Raw genomic sequence first — 25,261 nt, 5'->3', positions numbered from 1 at the left:
GAAGTTGTTGACAACAAGAATGACTCTAGCCTTATCAAGACCGCCAGAGATATTCTAGAAACATTTTGTTAGGCTGTACTGCCAAGAGTTATGTGATAATAAAGATAATTGTTTGATTCAGGAATGAAAATGTTTAATAAAACAGGAAAGGAATACTGGGTGTATTATACATAAAGGTTATTATTTCACTGTTCCGATATTGCTACTGTTACCACATTCAAATATCATTTTCCTTAGAGTTAAAACTAAAACACACATCTAGGAGATGTTTTGGCCTTCACATAATTAGGAAACTAAGTAAGAATGAAAGTAATCTCAGTTAAGATTAGAATTAATTTGTGATTGATGACTTGTCCGATTCTTGTGAAAGAAGCAAATATTGACATCTTGTCCAGCTGAATTTGGCTATAAGCGAGATTTCGCAATAGCCTTGTTTGTGTGTCTCAGATAAATAATTTAAATAAAAACACTAAGTCATCTGTCTCAAATCCAATAGAAATAATAGTTTCAAACTCGCTTTATAATTTATGAAATAGAAATACGACAATTTTCTACTGAAACTGTACTTACACGTTTATAGATTCACGAATAAACTAATGAATTTTAAATCACACATAAAGAGAGGTTTACTTTGAAAAGTGTCATCAGTTGCACTACACAGTTCTAGTCAAACTTTATATAAAGGTCGGAATCATCAGATCTTTTCACGATGAAGAAATCTACTTGAAGTAAAAATGTATTCTAAAGACGGCTGGTATGGGTATTAAAACATTGATTAGAATAAACTACGGAACAACGTTCCAGCCGTCTTAAAATACATCAAGTCATTTGCATCAGATTTTTTTTTATACGAGTAACTTAATTCGTTGTTAGCACGAGACTTAGGTTTTTTTAGTTAGACTTAGTTTTTTTTTCTAGAAAGTATTAGACCTATTTGTTTCCAAACTGAAACAACCGAAGTTCTCACCAAATTAGTATAAGTTTAATACGGAATACCAACACAATGTTTTGGTAAACAACCTTTTATCTGGTTTATAGTGAGCAAGATTTCTAATCTCAGCGTTTAAAATCACCGTCAAGATTTTGTACTACGTACATAAACAAACATTTTAGATAATATTTTGTTTGGCATCATCCAACTAGGCTCGGCATGATCAGGTGGTTAAGGCACTCAGCTCGTAATTTCAAAGTCATGGGTTTGAATCCCCGTCACACTAAACATGTTCGCCCTTTCAGCCGTGGGAGCATTATAATGGTACGGTCAATCCCACCATTCCTTGGTAAAAGAGTAGACCAAGAGTTGGCGGTGAGTGGTGATGACCAGCTGCCTTCCTTCTAGTCTTACACTGCAAAATTCGGGACGGCTAGCGCAGATAGCCCTCGTATAGCTTTGCGCGAAATTGAAAACAAAACCAAAAACCAAATCATCTAACTACGCTGACGGGCTATGGTATTGAATGGAACGCCTTTTGTGGCAAAAGAACTATAAGATTACAATGATGTTTTTACACTTCTCTGATTTTAAATCCGTTACGTCTGGTACGGTTTGTGTTCATCAGCTCTCATATGCAAAATCACTATTATAAAGAGAAACACACACACATACATACATATATATGGTTGAAAAACAGTTAATACTAGAAACGAAACTATATTTCACCTGTAAAATACATATCTTTCATGGAAATTGAGTTTTCTTTTGCAAAACTGGGAATTTTTTTCCTACTTGGATATTGCTTACATATATTTTTCTTTAGAAAAGCCTTTTACATGTTTTTATTTTCTTTTTCCTTTTTTTTTATCAGAACACATCTTCATATTAGAACATCTATTACTTGGTATAAGCATTTAGCATTATTTAGATATCTGCACATTTTGCCGCTGCATAACGGTTCATAGAACGGCTCTGAGTTCTGTTTGATTTTGTTTTCTCAAATACAAGATTTTAGCTTATAGCTCCATCATTTCTTAAACTATTCGAGATCTAATTACAGTTTTAGACTCAGGAGGTTAAACACGTTCGACTGATTTATTTGTATACACCAATGGTCTTGTATATTAATTTACTCTAATCTTATATGAAAGAATTTCAACTTGAGGGTAGGCTGGTAGAGATCCTGATCAGTAATAAAATTAAATCGTGTGCACTTACGCACCAAGCTTGGTATTGCGAGTGCATAAAAATAGAGCTAATAAAACGGAAAGGAAAATACCTAATATATCAATTCATTCTAATTTTGCTTAAAAGGATTTCAAGTTCCGCAGCTACTGAGGATTCCCTTTTGTTTGTTTTTGGCAATCGCTTGTTTTATCCTTGAGTTTGCACTTTACTGCATATAAATATATGCACATAGTTATGATTGAACACGAGAAAGGGGCGCATGTATTTTTCACTTCGTAGGCTTATTTTCAAAGTAGTGTTAATCTACACTGCTAGGCCCGGCATGGCCTAGAGCGCAAGGCGTGCGACTCGTAATCCGAGGGTCGCGGGTTCGCGCCCGCGTCGCGCTAAACATGCTCGCCCTCCCAGCAGTGGGGGTGTATAATGTGACGGTCAATCCCACTATTCGATGGTAAAAGAGTAGCCCAAGAGTTGGCGGTGGGTGGTGATGACTAGCTGCCTTCCCTCTAGTCTTACACTGCTAAATTAGGGACGGCTAGCACAGATAGCCCTCGAGTAGCTTTGTGCGAAATTTCCCAAACAAACAAACAAACAAACAAATCTACACTGCTGGCCAAAACCTTAAAGCCAATGAACATAAATGAACCACTTATTTGAGTAGAGCTTCGAAAGATGAAAACAAGAAAACGGAAAATAAAAATAAAGAACTTTTTAGCAATTAACAGGGAAAATGTGAACACTATGAAATTAGCCTAAATACTAGCTGGTCAAAACTTTAAGACCATACAAAAAAGAAGTCATAAACAGGGTAGGAAATGCCAAAAAAGAGGTCTCAGTGGTGAGTTTCATGGCCGTCACTGCGAATAACTGGAAACATTCGCTTTGGCATGGTCAATATAAGCGTTTGCAAAAGGATAGCTGGAATGTTATTCCAAGTGGTGAAGATGGCTTCACGAAGATCGTGAACTGTTGGAATTGGCGTCCATTTCTATAGACTTCCCTTGCTATCCACTCCCAAACATTTTCAATGAGGTTCAGTTCGGGCGAGCACGCTGGATGGTCCAAATGTCTCCTTATCGTGCCAGTATGGTTGGAAGCCATCTGGACTATTCAGGTTAAATTGTTTCTCATCAGAGAACAAAACCTTCGTCCACTTTTCTACGTCCCATGTTTGGTGCTTCTCAGCAAAGTTTAACCGAGCTGTTTCGTGGTGTGTAAGGAGGCGTGGCCTTTGAAGACGTTTACGGTTTTTTAAAGCCTTTCTCTCATAGATGCTATCTTATTGTTTTTAAGCTTCATTCTGTGTCCATAAGGACCTTAATGTGGTTCAACGATCGGCTGGTGTCTTGTCGGACAACCCATCGAATCCTCCTGCTCAACGCCGGCAAAATTTTTTTGGGCCGACCACTTGAAATTCTCGTTTCGTATTCCTCAAGGTCTTTTAAGAAATTTGCAACAGCAGTTTTACTAAGCCCAGTCTCACCAGCGATGCCACGTTGAGAGAGACCTTGCGTTTTCAGCTCGACAATTCGACCACGTTCAAACTCTGTCAACTTTTTTAGCATTTGCCATGTTTCTAACCAATGTAACGCAGGAGATGTCAGTGAGAGATGTTCACAACGCTTATGCTTGAACACAAATTACTAAATTTCGTTACGTGTTTACCGATTAACGCTTCGTTTCAGTATGGTCTTAAACTTTTGACCAGCTAGTATTTAGGCTAACTTCATAGTGTTCACATTTTCCCTATTAAATGCTAACAAATTTTTTTTATTTTCCCTTTTCTTATTTTCATCTTTCGAAGCTCTACTCAAATAAGAGGTTGGGTCTAACAATGCAAAATGCATATTTTGTCTTTATGTTCATTGTTCTTAAGATTTTGGCCATCCGTATATTGTCATTTTTTATCCACTTTTAATGCTGACGAAACCTATTCAGACACAAAGTTAAGTAAAAGTCGTTTGACATTACTTCACTTCCTCATGTTTTATTCTGATTAGTATATTTATGGATTAGCTGTACTGAAATATTGCTAAAAGGATACCAAATGAAACAATTAAATTAGTTACATACACCAAATAACAATTTCAATGGTAAATATGGAAATTGAAACGTTCACTTATATATTTTTTTACTGCCGGTATACAAGTGGTAAATGATTCATAACAAGTTAATGAGATAGAAAGACAATTGTGAACTTAATAAGTTTCATTATATGATTTGTTTGGAAGAGTCACAACGTTTCTTCAACATATGTTTACACCAAAAAAATGTAACTAAGGTCAATAAAATGAGTAAATAACTGCAAAAAGAACTAAGACGAATATAAACGTAAGATAGGAGTACGTAGGATATCATCACTATTTTTTCAATCATAGTTTAGAACAATATTTTTTGCTTCTCTCCAAAAGAAGGAACAGTTATCTGTTTACATCATCTTTTATTTCAAGTGGTGATGCAAAATACTGATATTTGAAGTATAACATCTTACATGACGGAAGTAAAGACTAAATGAACTGCAGAAGACATTTGTATTATGAAAGCGTTTTTTTTTATTTCGTACAAAGTTACACGAGGTTCTTTAGCACTAGCAGTCCCTAATTTTCAAGTATTAGAGTAGACCATGGTTCTTCAAACTATGCTCCGCAATAGTTATCTGGGGATCCGTGAGAAAATTTTAGAAAGTTAATATTTTTTCCTAAACTATCAAATTGAATCAGAATATGCTGTACAAAAATATAAAATATATCTTTAATATAACACGTTTATCGCGTATTGGGCTTTTTAATATTTTATTCTGCTTAACACCAGACGATTTTTTAGCTCAGGGGAAGTTTTCGCGGTGAAAGTGTAAATACAATCTCAATTAACTTCGACAGTGGCACCACCGGTTGCTAAAAGATATGGCTCCATCTCAAGGTCCCATGCGTCATTGGAGGTGCAATATATCCTAGTCATTTTCGTATGAAACATCGGTCAACCCTGGGTAGTAATGCCAACTGTCTTAAAAGCGAGATCTGGATTAACAACTAAATCTCAAACGAAATATAACAAAATGAAACTTGTCTAAATTACAAACACTGTGATGCAGTTACAGGCAGTATCAGTTGTTTTAATTTCGAGGTATATCTATATGAAGTGTAATTATATTTATGATAATTATAATTGGTAATTATTAGGTTAGGCTAGATTCGTTGTAGTTTAATTAGACAAATTTGAAACCAACGAGCTGTATGACGTCATACGCCTGCATGACGTCATGTTTCATTTTGTTTAATTTCTTCGAAACTTCGAAGCACGTCAGATCTTGCTTAATATTTTGTTATTTGGCTTTAAAATTTCTGTTTAAAGAAAAGGAGAATTAATAGGTTACCCTTTTCCTTCAGAAAAATATATTATTCTAGCGATCTAGCCTTTTTTCCACAAATCTTTATTTTTGACTTCGTTATGGCATCACTGATCTTAGTGCCATTGTATGATAATAAAACACAAGTACTTGAACGAGTTTTCATTAAGAAGTTGTTTTGTGCTCGTGAAAATACTTTTGAAGTGCCAAAAATATAAGAATACCTTTTTAGACAAATTAATAATTAGTTGCCACCATAATAATGGATAAGTGGTTGAATGTCAGTAATAAATCTGATACGAGTAAAAATCTCCCAAGGCCTAGGCCTAATACGAATTTATCAGTGTTATCGTCGTGTGTAAGCACTTCAATGCAGAATGATACAAGTACCGAAACAAGAAAGAAAATATGATGCAAGTTTTATTGAATATGGTTTTACATGAACAGGTAATGAAGATGGACCTAGTGGGTTGTGTGTTGAATGTGGAACAGTAGTTTGCATCCAGGAAAGTTAAAACGGCATCTAGAAACCAAGCACTCCCAATTAAAAATCCAACTTCCGAATATTTCAAAATAAAATGTTTGCAATTAAATACAAGAACAGCTATGTTTCGTTCGTTTGTCCATCAAGAGAAAAAATGTGCTCTTATTGCTTCATATCGTGTTAGTTACCGTATTGCAAAAGCAGGTGAAGCCCATACAGTTGCAAAATATTTGATAAAACCATGCGCAAAAGATTAGGTAAAGTGCACGATTGATGAGAAATTTCTTAAAATTATTAATTCTGCGCCCCTTTCTGACGACTCGATTTCTTGAAGAATCAAGGATATGTCAGCAAATTGTTTAACGGAGTTAATAAGGCGAGATGGAAGAATCAATAGATGTCGCAGGTTATGTGATGTTGCTTGTGTTTTTCGCTATATTCACGAAGCTAGTTTTGAAGAAGACATGCTAATTTGCAAATCTTTGCCCACTCAAACAACAGGCAAAGAAAAATTTAAACTGATCGATTTATTTATGAGAGAACATGAGATCCAATGGTAGCTTTTCTCAAGTATTTGTACTGATGAGGCTTCAGCTATCAACGGAAAATTTTCAGGCGCAGTGGCACGCATAAAATAGAAAAAAATCCGACATCGAGAGTATCTATTACTCTCTTCATCATCGTACACTTGCAATGAAACGAATGCCAGAAGACGTAAAAGAGGTATTGGGTGATGTCATAAAAACAGTTAATATTATAAAATCAAGACCACTCAATGCGAGAATCTTCAGTTTACTCTGTGAGGATGTGGGAATTTTGCATAAAAATTTGCTGCTTCATACTGAAATCCGATGGCTTTCTCGATTTTACGAACTGCGTGAGGAGATAGATTTCTTTTTATATACAAATATATATATATATAAAAATATCAATCGAGTTTTATACCCTGAAAAAATACTTCATGTGAGTATCAACTAATGAAATCCCTTGTAGAAAATGAATGTTTTTGTTTTTATATGATTCTTTCATCCTGCATTTCGTTACATGCGATAAAACTCAATATTTCACACAACAGAATTTTCTAGTTTTAGAATAATCAGAAGTTTGAAAAATAAACATAATTGAACTCTTTGATATCAAACTTTGTTAAACTGCGAATTATTGACCAAAAATGTAAGACTGTTTTAAACAAATTATTTTAAAATTTTGTCAATAAACGTTAGGTTGAATTTACAAGTACGTGTTTACAAACTTGTTCAAATGGTAAAATAACAAGCGGGATTTGCATATCCATAATAAATTTAATGTTGTGCATGAGGATTAAATCAATTATTTTTAGTTTACTTTTTGTTTTTATTTATTTTCTAATTGCTAAAGAGCAATTACAGCAAAATAATTATAATACTATTGTTTCTATTACTTTCTCTACTCTTCCCGTTTGTACTGTGCAATCTGTTGAAGGAAATATTTAAACTGATACGTTTCTTTATATCTATGAATTTGTCCAAGTGAATAATTCATAAATTTTCTACTGTTCTGAATTTTGTATAAATTAATAAATAAATTAAGTTGTACGTTCTCATTACAAATAGAAATACAAGTGTATTGTTTAAGAAAATAAAAGTGCACGGTGGTCATTGATATAGACCTGTGGTAAACTTGAAGTATGTTTAATAACCCGAAAAAGCACATGCATCATCAATATTGTTAATTTTTTATATCTCATTTGGTAAACGATATTGATATGATGTATCTACAGTCTGATACTATGTTGACAGAATACTTGTGATATGACCCACGAGTCTTTCTGTCTAGATTTATGCTGAATTACTTCTTAAAAAATGACACAAATAAAAAAATTATAGAAAAACTTCGAGAGAAAAATATTGAAACTGGCAACACAAAACTAAAATGTCTCAAACGTTATAGAACGGGTCACTAAAATGGGCTATTTAACTTTACTCTACAGATTCCTTATATGTGAGAAGATCTTTGAAAGTCAGATTTACCCCATGTTATAGTGAAAGTCTTCAGTAGGACAGCGACATCAACTAGTATTACGTGTTTTCATGGACATTTTGGGCTTTAAGTAAGAATATAAAACCGTTAAAACGAAAAAAGTTACATTTCAGAAACAGCCTATAATCTTTATAAATGCATATTCCAACATTACTACCTTTATTTTACTTTGTAAAATTTATATATTGTTTTCATAACTTTTCGGTCCACATAATGCGTTTCATGGACCATTAATTCTTGTCAGCACATGTTGAAATCACGTCTCCATATAAACTAAAATTTTATCTCAAGCAACACGCCTTCCATTCAATACTGCAAGCACACAAAACCCGTCGAATAACTAGAACTAAAAAAGAAAACTGTCTTAAAGTAAAACACTTTTATAGCAAAAAATTATACATACACCCTTGTGCAAATTAATTGAAAAATATAATCATTTTACAATATTTTCAGCAGGGCGGCCGGTGTAGGCTCGCTGGACCCGCTGATTTCCTTTAATAGTCATTTTTTCACACAAACGGCGTCATTAGCTGTGTTTTGCAGTACGGTTGATCTATTTTTGGGATATATTGACGAAATTTTGAGGAATATTACGTCATTCAAAATTGCGTCAGAAGGGCAAGGAGACCAGTCAAAAAACAACTTCTTACCAACTCAATGAAGAAAAAACGCTATCAATGGGATCTGAAATACAAGAACTGGACGCAAGAACAATGGAGGAAGGTGTTATTCAGTGACGAGACTCATTTCTTCGTACAGGGTCAAAGAAGTCTGCATGTTCGCAGATTTCCAGGTGAGAAATTTCGAGAATCTCACATCAATCAGTTCGTAAAACATCCATTGAAGAAGATGTTTTGGGGCTTTTTCAGCTACTATGGCATCGGAGGCTTACATATCGTAGAAGGTATGATGCGAGGACCACAGTACATCGAAGTTTTGCAGAGAAGAGTCATTCCAGAATTGAAAAAGAGATTTCCAGATTAATCTGGCATTTTTTCAGCAAGATCTGGCTCCGTGCCACACATCGAAACTTGTGAAGAATTTTATGACTACAATGCGAATAAAGGTGCTAGACTGGCCTAGAAACTCTCCGGACTTAAATCCTATTGAAAATCTTTGGGCGATTTGTAAAGAAAGACTTCGGGGAAAAGACTGTCCTACGAAAGATAAGCTAATTGAGGCCATAATTGAGGTGTGGTACCACGATCCAAAAATTAGTAAAGATTGCAGTCAACTTGTGGACTCGATGCTAAAGCGGATTAATGATCTTCTGAAAAATAAAGGCGATCATATCATGTATTAATTTGTGAGTAATTTTTGGATTCTCAGAAATAAAATGCAAAAAATTGAAAAAATCGTAATTTTCCGTCTTTTTTCAATTAATTGGTACAAGGGTGTAAGTAGAAAGCCACCAAACTGTATATATCATTTTTACACTGACATGTAGAAGTGTACTCACTCCAAGAACTTGTCTCCATCGTAGTAGAACATAACGTTGGAAGCGTTAAGGTGGGTATTGAGGTTGGCTTTGGAATATCTGGATTGTAGTAAACAGATAATGAAAGTTTAATCGAAAACATTATATTGCACTCTATATTCAATTAATTAGATAAACAGAAAAAACACACTAAATATACGTTATCTCTTAGTAACATTGTATTATTATAACTCCATGTAATAGCAAACACTCCACCATCATCAGTCAGAAGTATGCTTGATCGGTGTTTACATTGTTGGTTGTTTATGGATAAATCTACCTTCATTAGTGGTAGAAGATCAAATTTGATCCAGAACAAACCAATAAAAACAAAAGGGCTTTCTTTAAACTATCCTTTATGACATAGTTTATTTATGAGACAGGGAATACCCTTTATTCTTTGTTTATGAATATTTCAACCACCCTTTCCTGTCAAAAAAGTTTGTGTTATAAACCATACCATTACACCACGTGTCCTCTTTTAAAGTTCAGACCATTTGAAAGATATCTTAACTAAACTAGACAGTTTTCTCAAAGTAAAAATAAAAAACAACTTATCAGAAAGTGAAAATTAAAATTATTAAACTTTATCTATTACAGAAACCTCGGTTGGGAAGTTTATAAGGTTTGTTTCATTCTATTATCAGACATTTCACTCTCTCAATTATACCAATCGCACACTTTGCACTTGAACTACTTTTTGCACTCTCTATTTTCGTATTATTTTCATGAAAATTATAAATGCGATATTTCTAAATATATGTTTTCTACTTTAATTCCTAATAATTCACCGCAGAACAAATTTTTGAAAAGCTTTTGCTGATTGTGACAGCTACCTGGTAGGGATGCAAAAATATAGTTTTGGTTTTGCTTCATCTCGTAGGAACTCTGAGAAATAGGCTGTTAACTGTTTACCGGCAATAACGTATTTAATTGCGTTTATGTTTCTAATACGCTATTAACTTCAACATAATTAAAAGTGTTTTGCTCCTAATTTTCGTTTGTATTCAATGTCCGGTGCATCACGTTGCAGTGTCCAACAGTAGTCAGCAAGCATTGACGGATTCCAGTTGCCCTGATATCGTTTTTCCATTTGTAGCAGTTTCCTGGTGAAACCTTTAACCATGTTCATCACTGACAGCACCGAGATTTGTGGGGAAGAAGTCCAAGTGTGAGTGGAGGAAATGAATCTTGAGTGACATGTTGCACTTCATTGTTTTGTATGCTTTGAGAAGTTTGTCTACCAGCTGAATGTAATGTAAGGCTCTGTAATTGCCAAGAAAATTGTCAACAACGTCTTTGAAGGCTTTCCAGGCCATCTTTTCCGGCCCAACTAACAGATCTTCGAACCGCTTGTCACTCATACCATGTCTGATCTGAGGGCCAACAAAAATGCCCTCTTTGATCTTGGTCTCAGCTATTCTTGGAAACATCTGACTTAAATAACAAAAACCTTCGCCTCCTTTTTTCATTGCTTTCACGAAATTCTTCATAAGTCCCAATTTTACGTGAAGAGGAGACACAAAAATCTTTGCCGGGTCGACAAGCGGTTTATGCGCCACATTTTTCTGTCCTGGAACTAACTTTTTACGGAGTGGCCAGCTCTGTCTAGAATAATATGACTCTTTGGCACGACTGTATCATTTACAGATGAAACAACAGTACTTTGTATAGCCGAGCTATTCCAGTTGTACTTGCTGTACTGGATGTGCTTCAGCAACATTTCCATGTTCTCGTAGATTTCATTCATGTGTGCTGCATAGCAAACAGGTATTGAAGGGTGAGCGTTGTCATTGTTTAACAGAACAGCTTTGAGGCTTAACATTGATGAATCAATAAAGAGACGCCACTCTTGCGGGTTATGGTCACAAACCAAAGCAGAGAACAATCCTTCGATGTCAACACAGAAACAGAGACTGTCAACTTTTGCAAAGAATTTAGTTATATCATCTTGGCGGCTTTGAAAACAAAAACGTTCGTACCTGGTGACAACAAACCCCATTCTTGCTGTCTCGAACCCAGCAATTCGGCTTTTGCTTTTGACAGACCCAAATCTCTGACCAGATCGTTTAATTTTGACTGTGTTATGAGATGTGGATCGCCTGAGGAGCACGGTTCAAAATCCGGATCACTGCCAGTTCCATGCATTGTAGTTTCTTCATCTGGTTCGTCTAAGATCCATTCCTCTGGTGGTTTCGAAATTGGAAGACTATTGTCATGTGGCACGCGTCTCATTGCTGAAGGCAGATTAGAGTATTCAATTGACTTCTTGTTTTTTGGCAGAGAAACCAGACACATTAGTCAAACAGAAGTAACAGTCCATCACATGGTCTTTCTGTTCTCGCCATATCATCGGAACAGCAAAGAGCATTGTCTTTAAAGTGCCTCTAAGCCAAGCTCTCAGACAGACAGCACATGTCGCACAAAAAATGTGAGGCGCCCATTCCTGGTCTTGATCACCAGTCTTACAGCCGAAGTACAGATGATATGCTTTCTTCACAAGAGCAGTGATTGAGCGTCTCTGATGAGCAAGCTTATACTCGCCACAAATATAGCAGAATGTATTGCTGCTCTTAAGACATTGACGAGACATATTGACCGACACCAATCATCCTGTAAAACGTCTATAACATCTAACTTACTTGTTACAGTGCTACTGAGGCAATGCTATATTCTGAAACAATACGTACACACTATAAGGTCTATATTAATTCAATGAGCAGCACCTGTGTATGAAAGCCACTTTCATAGCCTGCTGAGATAGTACTAAGCTGACTTCGGCCTGCCTAGGCATGCCCGGGTTGCATACTTCCACAGAACAGCTTCCAATCTGGCCTGATTTCATGCCTGGACATGCTCAGACTGCACAAAACATTGTTCATAGGTCTCTTACAGAAACCAAAAATTTTGGACACAAATATAAGAAAAAACATGACAAAACTGAATATTTCGATGAAACGGTACGTGATGGGCAAATTTGGATGTGATTTTCGTGATCAGCAGCCAAAAATATGTAAGGAACATCCAACAGTGTTCAAGAAGCAAAAACTTTGTTGTGCAGTGTAATTGGATAAACAAATCTTTAACACCTAGAGTCAAAAAGTTTTTGTATCTATACATGGTGATTTGAATGTCTTCCTTTTTTAATATTCGTCTTGATTTATTTTTTCTTTAATGTTTGTGAACATTACTGTCAAAACAGAAGTTAGAACGTCTGGATATCCAGATAAAAGAGTGTGTTTCTTATAGCAAGAGTCGTATCGGGTCATCTGCTGTTTATACAGAGGGGAATTGAACCCCTGATTTTAGCGTCGTAAATTCGTAGACTTATCGCTGTCCCAGCGGTGGGGCAGATATTCAGATAAGGCTATAAAGTTCTTTTGGGTAATATTAACCATTATTGATCCAGCTGAGCTAATGGTAACTAAAACAGTTAAAAGCTAAAAGTCCTCAGTTGATTTCCAGTAGTATTCAATATGGGTAAGCGTGTTTCATATTAGGTGGAAAACGTTCCTCATATAGATGAATGGCTTAAATTAAACGATTTTTAGAGTTTAGTTGAAGTGTTTCAGTTAACTTACATGTTTAACGTGTATGAAGCTGACAAAAGTTTGAGCAACTTATAAATAGCTCGTAGTGCTCATGATCACGCATCTAAAGATCATGAGTGATTTGTCATTGTTGGGAATACGACCGTATAGAATCTTTAAATTATAATGTGATTAAAATAAGACAATTGAACATAAAGATTATGTAAGAATTTATTAAAAATCAGATAATTATACAAATATTCTTAAATAATGACACAGATAAATGGGATTAATGAATATATTCCTTTTCACCAAAATTACTGAAGGAAAAAAAAAAGAAGTAGAAAGTTATTAATTTTATATAAATGTTAACTGTTCTCTGCCAATTCTGCCCTACAACGACAACTTTTGAAATTTTCATGGTTGCTTAAATATATTCTTGAACGAACGCCCTCAGCCATAACAAATCTTTCGCTACTTATGTTTATTTTTTAAGCTGAATAAAACAGACAAGAAATTTTGTATCTTAATTACTTCGTATCTTATAAACTCTCTTGGAACATGATAAAAGGACATTCAAGAATCTTGAGGAACGTTGTTACTATTATTGAAATTATTACTTCGTAATCAAGAAAATATATTAATTTTTAATTATTCGGTGCATTTGTTTTTAATAATAGACCAACGAGATGGATTCAACGGACCACCGTCCAAACGAAAGACTGTTAAAACAATTGTTTATAAGTTTTATTACTACGACTAGTAAAGTAACTTATACAGTAAACACTAACCATTGTGAAATCCTCATATTATCATTTAAAATTATACAATCATCTATTTGGGAATAATACTGCAAAAGTTCTTTATAATTTGATATTAAATTCTTGCTTATAAACATTTTATTTTATCCTTTTTATCATTTAACCGAAAATGATTAGTTAATCAGTATATTTTACATTTGTTACATTGAAAAGGTATCATAATTTGTAAGCAGTAAAATTATGTCCTAAAAGAAAATTGGCATCAATATATTGCTGTTAGTACATACTTTAAAATTTGACTTTTGTTCTGAGAATATTGTCTTCAATTTCACTTCATCTTTCACAGGCTTGAGTATTGCGACTTACTAGTTTGAAAGTGTAATGAAATAGCCTATATACATATACTTTATAAAAAAAAAAACGTTACAGTTTATAGATAAACTGAGTCAAAACTTAAAAACAGAACTACGTATTTATAGGTTTTAGTAGCTTTAGAGGTAGACATAATTCCAATAATTTTTTTAGAAAAATATTCAGAGAACTATTGATAACTTTTAACTGTAATGCACTGAAGTTAATGATATCGCGTGTGTGTCGTCTTTATAAATGTATAAATGTGCTATAGTTTATATATATATAAGCTTTCTTTCAGTTGCCTACAGTGGGAGGAACACTAAAGGAGCGTACTGACCAATATTCAGAAGGAAACTTAGAAACAAAGGATCACTACGAACTCTTTTTAAAAGATTCATAAACTATTTGAAAGAAAAACATATTTTTACCGTAGATTTGGATTTCTCCTTCTGCCTGGCCAAGACTGTTGTTAGCTGTACATCTGTATATCCCAAAATCGACTGGTTGTAGATCCCGAATTCTCAGCACTGTTTCAATTTCATACTTTTTGATTGCAATGTCTATTTCATATTTCTTTCCGGACGAAATTACTTTCCCGTCCTTTTTCCACACAATATTTGGAAACGGTAGGGCTTCAATATAACATTTCAATAGATCTGTATTTCCAAGGTAAGCTCCAATCAAATTATTTTTTATCATAATCTCGGGCGGAACTGTGAAAAAAAAATCTATAGCTATACCTACTAGGGGCAAGAAATGGTTGAAATTATTTGTAAATACAGCAAGTTTTGAGAAATTATAAATTAAATAAAACCGTCCAAACTCAGTTGTATGTTTTAAGAATCAGAATGTTAAGAAATCACAGTTAATGACTCAAGTAAATAAAAATGATGTTTACAGTGAAATATGTAGAACCTGCTGTGCATATCAGAATGCTTACACTTCTATACACAATAATTAATTTACAGAATTCCTAACCTGAGAATTCCTTCAGGCGAGGGAATTTCTGTAAAAAGATGAAACTCCAGATAATACCTTATTTGAAATTTAAGAAGGTTTCAAACGAAGAAACTGGCGAATCATTTATTGCTGAAATTTAATCCAGCATTTCAAATAAGATCGGTTAGCATTTTGCCAGCAGCTTTGGTTCTGTAAAGTGAGCCAAACGTATTAATGTCAATGCTAATTATTTGGCTTCAAAGCAAGTATTCTCTCTAATGTTTAAAGTGTTGTTTACTTTCCTTACTCACTGAAACTACAGGGACTGTTTGCACCTTTAGAATACTTACAGTTAAATATGACTTTAAATACCTGTTACTCTATCACTAAATAAGTTATACTATGCAGAAGACCGTTACAAACCTTCAAGAAAAGTACACCTTCATATTTATATTTTAAAAATAAATTTGTTCTAGTCTTAGCAAAATGTATAAAAAAGCTTATTATCAACATCTTTTCAAAACTTAAGAGTATAATTTTAACAAAAAAAAAATCAGTTAATACTATTAAGAACAATTTCCATCACATTTGACTTCCATTATTTAAAAAAAAATTAAGCGTGTGGTTTATTAATAAAAAATTAACTAAAGCTTTTGAGAACCCATTTTATCGAATTTTTACACCAATATATTATCGTATACCTTTGGGCAATAACTAAATAGTTGTGATAATAACTCGTAGTTTTTAAATGCATTACCTAACTGATAGTTAAATTTAAAGTTAAGGATGTTTGTTATACCTCTCATTCACAGAGGAAACATAATAAAATACATTGTGCTACTGTGTAAGAATACAAAAGAATAAAAGCATTTTACAAAAACATACTTAATATAATACAAAATATATTAATCACTTGCTTGACAGTACGTGTATCTGGAGTACATAGCTAAAAATAATGTAAAACAAGAAATTTTTCATTTTAAAGTGTATATCTTAAAGAACCTTTTTTGAGAAATATTATATAGCATAACAATAGTGCAATATTACTCCTATAGAATAACAACTTGTTCTCTTACTTATCTCACAGAGAAGTTGCGTGGCAGATGAACTGTTACAGCCATATTTATTTACACATGATTTATAAATAAAGAAATGAAATATGAAGAAAAACAAGATTTTACAGAAAGACATTCATTCGTAATTTGCTGTAAAACGAATTGAGTATAAAAAGACTGAATTAGTCGAAAAATAGCTTAACTGCAATTAGTCTTTCTTATTGAAAAATATATAATAGAAATAAATAAATGTTCTAATAACCATTATAGTAAAGTTATAAAAATAGCTTGTATTATAAACAAAACAAGATCGTGGTTACATAAGTTAATATATTTATTTAGTCTTCTTAATACAGTGAAAGAAAAAGCACTTATTTGACTTCCTTCTGTTCTTGAACATTTTTCTCATTCACGAATAAAGAATAAGTTGTCTTGTAATTACCAAGTAGAATCTACTGACAATCCAGCTGTTTCAAATTTAACTTTCACACGGTTTAATTACATTCGAAACATAAAAGTTTGATTCCCAAAAAATTAAGAGTTATAATTTTTTTCACCATATTAAAGATTGAAAGTTAAAATATATACCAATATGAGAGAAATGAATAAGTATTTTTTAAAACGGTTTTCTTATCTTACATTGATAACACGCGTCAAAGAGCACATTAATGATTTGCTTTATTATCGAAATACAATTCACATGATAACCAATCATATGATTGCATCAGTGAGAGAGAGAGAGTCATGTACGTAGCATGTAATAAAGAATGAATGGATATCGATAAATCTGCAGTAATTTCAAAAAACATTTTTGTTGTTGTTGTTTTAGGGCAAATGTGCACAATAGGCTGTCTGTGCTTTATTCAACACGGGGAATCAAGCCACGGATTTTAGCATTGTAAGTTTGTAAACTTACCACTGGTTGGCCAACTGAGAGACCCTGAATATTTAACTATAGATAAGATGGCGGTCTCAGTGATTGTGTATCATTTAATAGTAATAAAAATTAATATTGAAAAACATTTTAAAGTACCAACTAATCTGTGTAAAAAGTTCCTTTTTTGTATCTTGCTTCTCTATTTTTCATAATACAACAATATATTTTGTTAATTTTATGCAAAGTGTACGACACTATGTATATTACTCTTAATTTTATATAATTGTTTTTAGGCTTGTGATAAAGATTTTGTGTTGTTATTTTTTTCGCTTCGAAAGGTATCAATCAATGTTCCGTTAATTTTCGTCCTCGTTAATAACGCACGAGAAGAAAAAAACATCCTACTCAACGCAGCAAAGTGAAAATGATTTATTATTGCCACGTTTTTCTTCTGCGGTTGGAAGCCTTTTAGAAAGTTATCAGATGTCCTTTGTCAGTTGCAAATATTTTCTATTGCTTTTTACGTAACGTATTTAAATTTATGCTTCAAAAGTGGCTAGTATTGTATTCGTTAAAAGCTAAGGAAGAACGAATAATGTTGGTTATAAATAGGAAGTATTATATATAATTTGTCAATGTCTATTTACCAAGCACTAAAGCACTGCTGGTAATCACTTTAATCATTAATATACGACACTTTTTGATGAACTGAAAGACTTGAAGCTGCCAAAACAGGTAACAGTGCATTAAAAATTAAGTTACTGGGAAATTTAATCTCAAAAGGGAAAAGTTAATCTACTAGCTCTGATAGTTCAGAATGTCCGAAAAGACAATACCATTTCACACATATTTTTTGTGGTTATTGCTATTGTTTTTTCCTAGTCTTAGGAATGCGTACAGGAAGTTAAAAATATGAAGACTATATTAGAGAATGAAGTAAGTTACTGTAATATGTATGTTTACCAATACTACTTTTTTCTCTTGGATCAGTAATTCTGTCATGTATCTAATGACACCTAGTTTTTACCTTTTTCTTTAAATTTTACACAAGCTTAGCAAAATATTTTCAAAGGCGCATGCTTTTTTTAATTAGATTGGCGAAAATAAACTGGGCACAATTTTTTTCTTAATCCGTCATTTTAAAAGTAATTAAAACAAGAGTGTCATAGGTAAAGAATATTATCCAGCAAGTTTATTTTCTAAATACTTACAATACACCTGGAGCAAAATTCGTTGGCTGACTGAAGGAGGCACACCGTTCATCGCTATACATAAATAGGCTCCATTGTAGCGCCTGTTAACTCGGATCAGAAACAAACTCTCGCTGACCACGTTAAAATCTAAAGGAAGTAGAAAAACCTGATATAACTTGAATTGGTGTATGCACTAACTGTATATTGTTCTTGTTTCTTATTTCTTTTCTGAACACTAGGTCACTTCAATTAGCGAGTTCATATTTAAAAGTTAAGTTCAACTTTTTCAGTTTCCATCTCATAATGGTTAGATATAGTTATATAGAAGTTTATTAGCAGCTATGACTGTATATATTACGTTTATAATTATGATATAAATGAAAGTAATACATTTATTATGAAATAAATCTTAATCTTGTGAATATCTAGCTATATATATATATATATATATTTGCCACATTCCATGACTGCCTAATGGGAAAAGAAGGGGCAAGAAAAAGAAAAATCAATCTAAAATAGTGATTAATGAAAGTACAGGTATTAAATGGAAAAATGTTAGGGAACACATGCCCCTTATGTGCCCTTGCCACTTCCATAATTTCGATATTAAAATATTGACTATATAAATCGGAGAAAAGAAGCTAACCCACGTACAACACCTTCATACGGTAATAACACAAACAATAAAATAGTATTCTAAATTGAAAATAGCATTCTTGGCAGGAAAAGGCAGTTTTACAAATGGAAATACATACACATTATAATGTGACAAATATCCAAAGTTTAACTTATTTGCATTATAAAAACAGAAAAATTACGAGTCTTTAATATGAATTGAATATTAAACTAATAATTATTCAGTTAAACTGGTCAATGAGTAGAAAGCAAACCAATACAATGATCCTAAATTAAATTTATTAGCTAGTTAACTCACGAAAACTTCCAAAATCTGCCATGATACTCACTTGGGTAACTTAATGTTTTACTGTGGTGTTGAGCAGTTTTATAGAGTTTGAACTTTAAGAAATGTTTTAAATATAATACATGTACTACATATGAATATTAAATTACGATATTTTTTTCATTGAAAATCAGGTAACAGATTTAGGTTATATGTGTTACGTATCATAAATTATTTCAGACGATTTTCCAGTTTATTATGTTGCGTATTAATATTTAAAATAACCGAAAATTTGAATCTGAAGTTATAAGTTAATTAAGTGTTAATATATATTAAATTTACGATATTTACCAACAAGATTGATGCACACATTTTCTTTTTTTTCTAACATAAATATATTTTAATATACAATAAGTGTGTGTGTTTTCTTTTCTCATAGCAAAGCCACATCGGGCTATCTGCATAATATACAATAAAAAACAATACTAGTTATAATAACGGTTATTACTAATAGTTATTACAAATGATGGTTCATATAAATTGTTAACCTCCCTCCTTAGATAATTAAAAATTGGCATTATACAATTATTAACTAAGATATTACACACACACACACACACACATATATATATATATATATTAGTTTGTTATAACTTAAAAACAAGCCGAAACAAAAATAAATTAAACAAAAAAGGTCGCACTAGTTGAAAAGATCCCAGGGCACAAATTATAATGCGGAATTATAAAATGTACACCAAGTTTTAGAGGTGACTGAGAAAGTAGGACCCACATTGTAGTGGGATACACCGTCTATCAGTCTTAACCTCCATTAGCCAGTCTCACATAGGAAATAAAAAATTAGGGGGAGCGAGATCTGGGTGCTCAAGCCTAGAACGTCCCATATCTATATCACCCTTCAATGCCCACAGACATCTGTTGGAAGGTGACTGCTCTCCAAAGTAAAGAAAAAATGAATTGAAATAAAAAAGGGAAAAAAAGATGTTCTGGTGAAACAACATCCATAAGTGGATACAAACTCATTGGGTGTTGCTTTCTTTTTCTTTTTTATTTTTTTCAAACTCCAACAATCGGATATAATGATCAGGCTTTTCATAAAAATAACAGATAGGCTTAAATGGTTTTGATAAAATTTTATCTCGACTTTCTGAAGTTTTTAACCATAGGAGATGTATTTTTCATAATTCTCAACTTTAGTGGATTGGACAGGCACTGGCTTTTGCCGAGATGGCATAAATTTGTTTTTATGAAAAGAGATTCTATGAGTTAAAGTATAATCATCAAAAGATTCATTACTTTCTGTATTATTTGAACTTTCTATTCATCTAAGCAAGTTTTTAGGTCGTCACTTGTGCAGCGTTTAAATTCTTCAACTAAATATAATTGTCTTATTTTGTAAAAACTGTTGCCAATATGCCTAGAATTATGCCATCGATCAAAATAAACCTCTTTTGAATTCCATACAAGTTAGGTTTTATTGCTTTTGATAATCTAAGAACTTTTGGCGATAAGACTCTGGTACTAACTCGTTTGCTTTAAAATAGTTGTGTTAACCTTGCATAATCTGTACAATCTTCTAGAGAGAGAGAGAGCAGATAAGCTTTTTGTGCTTTATTTGTCAAAACACTTTATAATAATAACTACCATTTTTCGGTGAGCCATTGCATAGTTTGAGCAACTTTCTTAAAATGTTATAAATGTTTATCAACTTCATTTTCACTAAATTGTGGTATCTTAATATTTTGCATGAATTCAAAGTTGTCACTTTGCCTTGGATGATCGAAGTTCAGTCTAATTTCCATTTATTTCAAGGTAATTTCCTTAAGGGCTTCAATCTGGGCTTCTTTGGCCTCTTTTTTCTTCGATATGAGCTTGCTCTTTCTCTTTTTTGTGGTTTCAATGTGTTCTTGCTCAAGCCCTATTTGTCTCAGTTTTAATTGGATTTCTAACTTATCTATATCACTCAACTCTGGTGGGCTAGTTAAGACATTAGAATATTCCCACAATGTTTCTTCAGACAGCAACTCATCATCGACATATGTTTCAACAACATCTTTCTAGTTAATTTTTTCTCATTGAATTTTTAACCTCTAATTCTAAAATGTTAGCAATTTTAAGCATTCACTTTTGTTATATTTTTTACTAATTGTTCGAGGGAGAGTGATTCAAGAAAATCTCGTTGGCAGTGATAAATATAAATTAAATTATGATTTGAATTTTAATTTATATCGGATTTTGTCTCTGATTCAGATCCCGAAAGAGTCTCCACTTTATTGTTACATACGTCATATATTACTATCTTAGATAAACGGAAATTTGAATTTAAAAGTTTATTAAATGTTAATATATATAAAATTGATGATATCTGCCAACACTACTGATACATGCAATTATTCTTTTCTATCACAAATATTTTTTACAATACAAAACAGAAAAGAACAATATAATTTATAATATCAGATATTAGTAACAGTTATTACAATTGATGCTTTATATACAACAGTTTTAAAAAAACTTACAGACAATACTGTGTTTTATATCCGGTATAGAAGTGAATATTTTATTGACGATTCAAGTCTATAACGAACAAATTAATTCTGAGTTGATATTGTTGTATCTCGCTTAGGTTAGCTAGCTTGATTGGCCTCACACCGTTAGTTTTTATCGATGAAGATATTTAATGTCCTTTAAAAAATTGTTGTAACATCCGAAGTAATTCGCTGAAGTTGAACGGTTTTTTTAATGTTCGAAATTTATTAACGTTCTTGGTCAAATTCTGTAGTTTTTCAGTTAATACGGGATAAACACAATTATATATTCCTAGGCCTGTAGCACAGTGACTGTAGCTGACCAATAATATTAATACTATTTGTCTCTTGGCTCGTCGTATTTTATATACCAATCACGCAAACTCTAGAACATACACCACGGTGGGGTTGTTATATTGTAGAGTCAATCCCACTATTCGTTGATAAAAGAGTAGCCCAAGAGTTGGCTGTGAGTGCTGATGACTAGCTATTTTCCCTCTAATCTTACATTGATAAATTAGGGACGGCTAAAGATAGCCCTCGTGTAGTTTTGCGCCAAATTTATAAACAAACAAAGGGACGACGTCATGAAAAATCTTGCGTTTTCTTTTTAAAACCATTTACTGGTAATAACATTGTTTACACCTTAAAGACTGAATAATACATGGGCGATCATGATGGTTTAATAGTTACATGTCTATTCGGTCTTACGCATAGTCCAAACTTTCAGTTGTGGATACGTTATAAAAGTGACAGTCAATTTCATCACTTAGTTTAAGGTTAACTGGATACACTCTGATTAATAATTTTAAACAAGCGACAGCTGTACCTAATTCCGATGTTTTCTCGCTTGGCATTTTATCTATAACGTACCTTTTAAGATGAAAATTCCAGTTCTATTTAATTCAATACTACGTGTTAAGCAACAGTTTTCATACTATAAATGCAAAAGTGACAATTAGATAGATCACTCAGTAAACTTGAAACGACAGACTTGACAAAAGGGCTAACAAAATGCTTGATAGTAAGTTTATATATCATAATGTAAAGAAACAAATGCAATATAAAGCTGAATATTATAATACCTTTGAAACTTCATACTGTTTACTCTCGGAAATATAAGAGGTCGAACTTGCAACAAGTGTAATAATGTCAATTATTCAGTAACAGTATACGGATTTACCGACATCCAAAATGAATTTAAAAGTAAAGAATGTATGCTACATAATAACACTTACAATTTTCTAACCGTCCTTCAGAATTCACTGCCACTATGGGCTGACCATCCTCTCGTCGCCATGTGATGTTTGGCGTGGGATATCCTTTAGCAACACACGTCAAAGTTACATTTGATCCTTCTGTGGTTATGATATCCGAGCTGGTGTTCTCTCGTTGAATTTGTGGAGGAACTGTGGATTGTTTGCATTAATTCAAAAACATTTTTTTTAACATTCCTCAGATAATTTAATTGCATAATACTAAAATAACTATTTGCAATGATAGCAAAGTAAAGGTTAGCCTTTTCATATGGCTAACAAACACAGCTTGTTTCTTTAAATGCATCCAATAAAAATCAGTTCGGAGCTAATATAGATCTTCATTTCAGGTTTAACCAAAGCACGAAAGATTAAAGAAGAGCTTCATCGTTTCATTGTGGCCTACGGAATAATAAAGGAGCCTTTGAACTGTTCAGTGGAAAGTAGGTATTTTAGGCTAGGCGTATTCAAAGCACCGTATATGCCTGAAGATATCACTTACTATGTTTAGAACATATCAGCATAATCTAAAAAACAAAGCCTTTCTAGCACGTAGATGTCATTTTAAGAAATAACATTTTGTTTATTTAATAGGAAATTAAACAAACAATCTTTTTTTCAGAAGTGAGAAAAAGGAACAAATAATAGACCACAGTGCTTGTTATCTCATATATTTTGCATTTACCTTTGGTAAAAAAAAATCTTATCTATGCGAATACTGAATAACAGTCAAGTTATTATTATGTAAAAGTATTCACAAAAGAGCCCTTTTAGTACGAAGAGAGTTTTGAAAAGTTACTTTTATCAAAAACATATAATTGCAAATTTGAGAAGAAGAGAGTTGCTTTGAAAGTGAACGGCAATTCACGAAAGTATAAAAGAAATGTAATGACACTAATTTTAGCTTTACTAGAAGATATCTTTATTATTTTTATTGTTATCATATCTTACAAATGTGTGCATGAAAATGAAAAATGCAATGTTTCGTAAACATTCCAGATATAAATTGCAAGATACACTAGAACTGGGATATTTCAGCATGAAAAAAAAAGGGCAAGACGATCATGTACTTTTGATAAACATAGGTAAAGCCTGCAAGCTTAAAAGCCTGAAGCACATTGTCTAGAACACGTGAGGTATAAAATTATATGATACTTGCAGCATTTTACAAAAATGGTGACCTCTGACCGTTTACTTACATACTACATCCAGATAGCCAACTTGGCTCATCATGGGAGCCGTGTTCAGCTGACACATATATCCTCCCCTGTCGGACTCTTTCACGTTCTTGATGTGTAGCACAAAGTTCCTGCTGTCAACATGACTTAGGCTGATGCGGTAGTTTCGAGTAATCACATGGTCATGGATAGATAGTATGGCCTTAGTTTCTACCTTTATCCACGCCGCCTGTAGGAAGAAAAAAACTTAAATTAATAGAGAAAGAGGACAGAACTTGAAGAATAGGCAAGTAATTTATTGACATTTATTACAAATCATGTGCCCAAGCTAGCAATAACCAAGAAGAATGTTAGAATAGAAAAGGTTTCGTAGATGCTTGTACTAAATGAAAGTGAGGTTGACAACTACTATTTGCTTTTACGTTTACGACTACCCTATTTTCAATACATGACTCACTCCACTTTACAACAAGCTCAAGTAACCATGATATATGGAGGGGATTTCAAAGCCTTCTCACAAATCGACCCAATTACTGGATGGAATCAATCACCTTGGATTACCGGTTAAGTTAAGAGTAAAAACAGAAATACTTAACGTTAAAATCTTGGTCAAGTGTAACGTTCATATAGTCATGGTATATCTGTTAAAGTTATTTTTTATTACACTTACTTCGTATTGCTTACTTGTACGTCATTTTGTAATATTTTTACAACTTTTCAAAATTATACGAAATAAGATAATAATTTATCTTTCTATAATTTTCTATAAGAATTCTGTCTGATGTTTTCTATCAAAGTTATCAAGGTAATTCATAAATTTAATCACTATAAAATGACGTTTTTTAATGTTCATAGAGATATTATTTTGTTCTTTATTGAAAAGCTAAACAAAATGGACTAATTGTACTGTATTCGCTGTGGAGAAACTAACGCTGAATTTTAGCAATTTTAGTGTGAAAAATTATCATTGACCAGCTTGAGAAGGGGAATATTATTGTCACAATAGTTTTTGCTCGTTAGTATTTCCCTCTAATACACAAAACTGGTAACCAGATTAATATAATTGAAAAAGTAGTTAAGACGGTTAGAGTTGACAGGTAAAGTTAATTATTTAGTGAGATGATCATGCAAAGCGAAAATTTTCTGACAATTTGATAAAGTAAGATTAATCTTGTACTCGAATAATCTACAATGTTGTTTTATTTTTCGCCACTGAAGGCTAC

At 32.8% G+C, this 25,261-nt stretch overlaps 1 protein-coding gene across 1 annotated transcript in view; it reads right to left on the bottom strand.

Moving 5' to 3' along the window:
• The window catches only part of LOC143223866 (protein amalgam-like), a 124,528-nt gene that overhangs the window by 7,679 nt on the left and 91,588 nt on the right, over positions 1-25,261 (bottom strand). Inside the window, exons 3-7 of the mRNA XM_076452342.1 lie at positions 24,060-24,267; positions 22,843-23,013; positions 18,176-18,304; positions 14,522-14,806; positions 9,431-9,508 (exon numbers count right to left, since the gene is read on the bottom strand). Of these exons, the coding sequence (XP_076308457.1) occupies positions 9,431-9,508; positions 14,522-14,806; positions 18,176-18,304; positions 22,843-23,013; positions 24,060-24,267 (871 nt within the window). The remainder of the gene's footprint in view (positions 1-9,430; positions 9,509-14,521; positions 14,807-18,175; positions 18,305-22,842; positions 23,014-24,059; positions 24,268-25,261) is intronic.

Source organism: Tachypleus tridentatus, chromosome 8 (assembly GCF_004210375.1).
Source record: "Tachypleus tridentatus isolate NWPU-2018 chromosome 8, ASM421037v1, whole genome shotgun sequence".
Lineage (NCBI taxonomy): Eukaryota > Metazoa > Arthropoda > Merostomata > Xiphosura > Limulidae > Tachypleus > Tachypleus tridentatus.
Note: the sequence above shows the minus strand (reverse complement) of the source record. Positions and strands in the feature narration are given on the sequence as shown.